We start from the raw sequence: 4,897 nt of genomic DNA on the forward strand, positions 1-4,897 counted from the left end.
ATTAAAAAGCCCTACAAATATGTGCAAGAAGATGTTCCCTTTTTAATTATATTAAAAAAGATATTTTTATTTATATAACACATGTCATTTTAAACGTTAATGAAACATTATTCTGTACGGACACCGGACGTAGCTCTGTATCCCGAGGCGAATCAGAGCGTGCCACGTTACCCGGTACACAGCGGGTACAGAGCCGTGGTACATAGCAAGTAACGTATAGTGCTTTGATTTGTCTCCAAATGACGTTTGGTGTCTGCGTAGAATAATTAATCCTTGTTAATGGGAATATAGTTGTCCATGTCCGAACAGTGTCCACATAACGGATAGTTATATGAATAGGTCCCACCAACAGGATTCAACAAACTTTTAAATTTAAAAGAAGAGAGAATCCACTTGGGTGGGAAGACAAGAAAGGTTCCTACACCTCATTCCTATTTGGCTCCATCACCCTCACCAAATAAAATGAGAAAAAGGCAGAATTTACTGGCGAATAGCAGAAGGCTGGAAATTATTTAATGAGCCTAAGTAGGGTCATTCAAGGCACCAGATGCTGCGTAGTTACAAAGCTGTGTAACCTTGTAGATTCTTCAAAATATTTATAGTTTTATTTATTCTGAATAAAAATAAAATCTGAAAATGTTTAAGATTTCATGATTTCTTTTTTGTTCTTTTTTTTGTGAATGATTGAATGACCTATATGAAATAGGAAAAATATTTCATACAAAAGATTCATATGAACTGAAAAAATTCATTTAAAGTGTAGATTTGGGGAGTAGCTTTATTCAATCTTAAAACAAGAAAGAAAAAGAAGGAAATGATAACATTAGAGGAACCAAAAGACCTCTTTAAGTCCCAGATGTCATGTCAAACCAATATATTTAACAAGTGCTTCTTAAGCCAAGAAGTGATCCTGGTACTATCGTGATCACCAATCTTGGCTCAAATTCAGTCACTAGTCTTTGTGATGGGAACTGAATCCTTTAGCTTGATTGATGATCCATTTTTTACATCATACTTGCATGTTTCTAACTCTAACAAGATCTGGGCAACCTCATTCATGGATGGCCGAAGGGCTGGCAAGCTACAGGTGCACCGCATCGCAATTCTCAGCATTTGGATCATCTCTTCCTTGAATGGGCTGGCTGATAGCCGCTTATCCAATACCCCCAATATCCCATCTCTGGTATTCATCTTGTTTGAAACCCAGTAAATGATGTCTTTGTTCTCCCCAAATTCAGCTTCGATCGGTTTCTTCCCTGTTATCAGCTCCATGAGCACCACACCAAAGCTATAGACATCACATTTTGTAGTTGCTTTGGTGGAGTAGGCATATTCTGCCATGAAATTTAACTATTAGTTTGCATAATTCTGATACAAACGCAGTGAACAACTTTCCATATGAAGAAATAGTTAAGAACTTAATAGATTTACCTGGTGCAAAGTATCCATGGGTGCCAGCAATCACAGTGGTGGATGCTGTGTAGTTCATCCCAGCATGCAAGACCTTGGAAATTCCAAAATCTGCAACCTTTGGCTCGAAATCTGCATCAAGGAGTATGTTTGAGCTCTTAATATCTCGATGAATGATGGGGTGCAAGAGATCATGGTGAAGGTAAGCCAGTCCCTGCGCTACCCCAAGTGCAATCCGATTCCTGCTACGCCAATTCAGGAAGTTCCCGGCATTGTGAAGAGCATCCCAGAGGTTTCCATTAGGCATGTACTCATAAACAAGAAGACTGGTATCTAAGCTTGATAAGTAGCAGTAGAGCTTTACAATGTTTCTGTGTCTGATGCTCCCTAGTGTCTCCACCTCTGCCCTCAGCTCCCTTTCAAAATTCTTCTTTTCGGTGGATGAAGAATCCTTTGCCATTTTTCTCCATAACTTCTTCACGGCAACCGACTCACCATCACTTAGTTCTATCTTGTAGACGGTGCCGGATCCTCCATGACCAACAATGTTTTTATGAATCAACCCTTCTGCTATCTCGTGCTGATCAAACCTTAGCTTGTGGAAGTTAGTGACGTCGTAGGGGAAAGACGAGCCGGTTGAAAGTTGATCGCGCTCGATAAACGTGTTCTTCTTGCCCAACCAGCGCTTAACCAGCAAGAGAATCCCGAGAATTGACAGAATTGCAGAAACTAAAATGGCCCATATGCCGCTCAGTCTCTTTCTAAAGCTGGGTTGTGGACACAGTGGAAGAATTGGCTCAGTGAGATTGAGATAAATTGGAACACACAATCGAGGATTGCCTGAAACCCCTTCAATAAGTCCATCTTTGATAAGAGGGAGAGGAACTGGACCAGAAAGCTGGTTGTTTGAAAGGTCCAGTGAACTGGGGAGGATATCACAGAGGCTGTTGGGTATCTCCCCTGTGAGGAGATTATTTGAGAGGTTAAGCATATTGAGGGACTTAAGCAAAGAAAGGGATTCAGGAATGACAGAGTCAAGCTTGTTCCCCTGCAACGAAAGCTGGTTCATCTTGCTCAAGTACCCTATTTCAGCGGGAATTGGACCTGAGAAAAGATTATTGCTGAGATCTATCTTCACCAAACTGGCGGCTTTTGAGATCTCCGGCGGCAGCCCGCCAGAAAACTTATTGTTTTGCAAGAATAGTGCTGATAAATTCTTGGCATTTTCTATATATTTCGTAAAGTTTCCGTGAAAATGATTGAAGCTCAGATCAATAATGGAAGCATAAGGAAGCCCAAAGAGCAAGCTTGGTACTTCACCGCCCAGCTCGTTGTTGTTTACTCGAAAACGCAGCATAGACCAGCACCTCACGTAATTCTCCGGTAGCTCGCCAGAAAATTGATTGTCAAGCACTAAGAAATAAAGCAACTTGCCTGCAGTGCAAGTATCTTTTGGCAATTCCCCTGAGAACTGATTCTCTGAGAGCTCAAGTACAAGCAGCTCAGAGAACTTGCCGAGAGTTGGCGGAACCTTGCCGGAGAGTGAATTTCGATAAACTGACAGAATTGTAAGCGACGTCGAGTTTCCGAGCACCGGCGGGATTGCTCCGGTGAGTCTGTTGCTATAAAGCTGCAGAACTCCAAGCCTCGGCAGCTGGCAGAGACTTTGCGGTATTCTTCCGGTGAGCTTATTTACTGACAAGTCGATATCTACAAGCTCTGTTAAGTTTCCAAGCTCCTCTGGTATCTCTCCTTCGAGCAGGTTATAATACAGCTCCAGTAACTGGAGATTCTTCATTCTTCCAATAGTCGCCGGAATCTTTCCAACGAGCAAATTCCCACTAAGCTCAAGATCAGTGAGCCAGGTCATGTTAGCAATCCATGGAGGTATATCCCTTCGCATGGAAATTGTCGAAAGAATCAATACCCTGAGCTTCTTTAGCCCTGTAATGGCTTCCGGCAGCCTCCAAACATTAAAGGTTGGATTTTGATTAAAGTTCATAAATTCGATATTGGTGAGGTTTGTTATAGAGAGTGGAAAGTCTCCGGAGAAGGAGTTGTTGGAGAGGTCAAGAGAACGAAGAGATTGGAGTCGGGCCAAATCAGGTATGGTTCCAGTGACTCTAGAGCTCGTGAGGTTGAGCTCTTCTAGGTGAGAACAGTTGAGGAGGTCAATTGGGAAGCCGTTGAGGATGTTGTTGAAGCCTAAACGAAGGGTGCGGAGAAGCGGCAGGAACGAACAGATGCCGGGAGGGAACTTTCCGGCGAGCGAGGAGGAGGAGAGGTCAATTTGGACTATATTTTGGTGCTCGTCATCATCACAGGTGATGCCGGAAAAGTTACAGGGGTTGCTGGCGGTGAAATTCCAGTTGCTAGTGATGCCGGAGAGGGATTGTTGCATTAGAGAGAGGAAGTTGGATTGGGATTGGAGGGAGTGAGAGAGGTGAGGAAGGAAGGAGGGGAGGAGGAACAAGAAAAAGAAGATGGAGGTGAGAGGCATCTTTTTTATTCTTCCGAGGTTTGAAGATGGTTTTTTGGTTTGAGAGAAGGGGGAGGGCAACGGCTGTGGCATTATATACGCAGAGGAATGAGAAGGATAGTGCCTGGAGAATCATTGATTACAGTGGAACCATAGGAGAATCATAATGGAAAGAGAAAGCTCTATACAGCCTGAAAATACCGTGGACTGATTTTTAGCTAAGCATAGCTCTTAATATTTTATATCAATTATTGTATTTTTTACATTATTCTATTCGATATAATTTAATATTAATACTTTATATTAATACTAAATAATTCGGTGCAAATTAATGATCAAATGCGTCAGAAAGTTTTGAGCCACTATGTAGTGGTGAATGGGGATGGAGTAGGATTTGGGATCATCAATGAATATTGCGTATGGCTCTTCCCCCATATCACTAGAAATTATTATGTGCGGATATCAGATCCTTGGGAGGCGAATCACGCCATCTGGTGCACAGCGGTACAAATTCATGGTACACAGCAAACAGGTGACGTGACGCGTTATGATTCACCTCAGGACGACGTCTGCATCTGCACAGAATAATTTCACTCATATCACATTGTATCTTCTAAATAAAATTTTTAATTTTTTTTATATAATATATAAATTCTTAAATCATATTAAAAATATCATTTATATTTATTTATAAAAATAAAATATATTCTTATGTATATATTTTTAAATAATTGAGACACTAAAATTTTATATAAGTAAATTTAAAATTTAAATATTAGATTTATAAATATATAAAAATTCTTAGATACGCGAGTAAATCCTGCTAAAAATTAGTTTATAATTGATTTAAAATACAATAATTGATATAAAATTATTTCATCATCCAATTTTAGTTTATGTTCTGGTTAAGCTTCAAATATTATGAGAAAAATTTTAATGGTTAGGGGTAATTAGAATAACTCAAATAGGTTATGTATATATATATTTTCTTTTTTAATTTAAAATAAA

At 40.0% G+C, this 4,897-nt stretch overlaps 1 protein-coding gene across 1 annotated transcript; it reads right to left on the minus strand.

Annotated features, from left to right (window-relative positions):
• Nucleotides 1-747: 747 nt before the first annotated feature.
• Nucleotides 748-4,144, minus strand: LOC110096267 (receptor protein-tyrosine kinase CEPR1-like). The gene is made up of 2 exons (XM_020822128.2): nucleotides 1,432-4,144; nucleotides 748-1,334 (listed from the first exon to the last, which is right to left on the minus strand). The coding sequence occupies exons 1-2, from the start codon at nucleotides 3,980-3,982 to the stop codon at nucleotides 946-948; spliced, it is 2,940 nt and encodes a 979-aa protein (XP_020677787.1). The 5' UTR covers nucleotides 3,983-4,144; the 3' UTR covers nucleotides 748-945.
• Between the last annotated feature and the right edge of the window lie 753 nt (nucleotides 4,145-4,897).

Source organism: Dendrobium catenatum, unplaced genomic scaffold, assembly GCF_001605985.2.
Source record: "Dendrobium catenatum unplaced genomic scaffold, ASM160598v2 original_scaffold_209899, whole genome shotgun sequence".
NCBI classification, from domain to species: Eukaryota; Viridiplantae; Streptophyta; class Magnoliopsida; order Asparagales; family Orchidaceae; genus Dendrobium; species Dendrobium catenatum.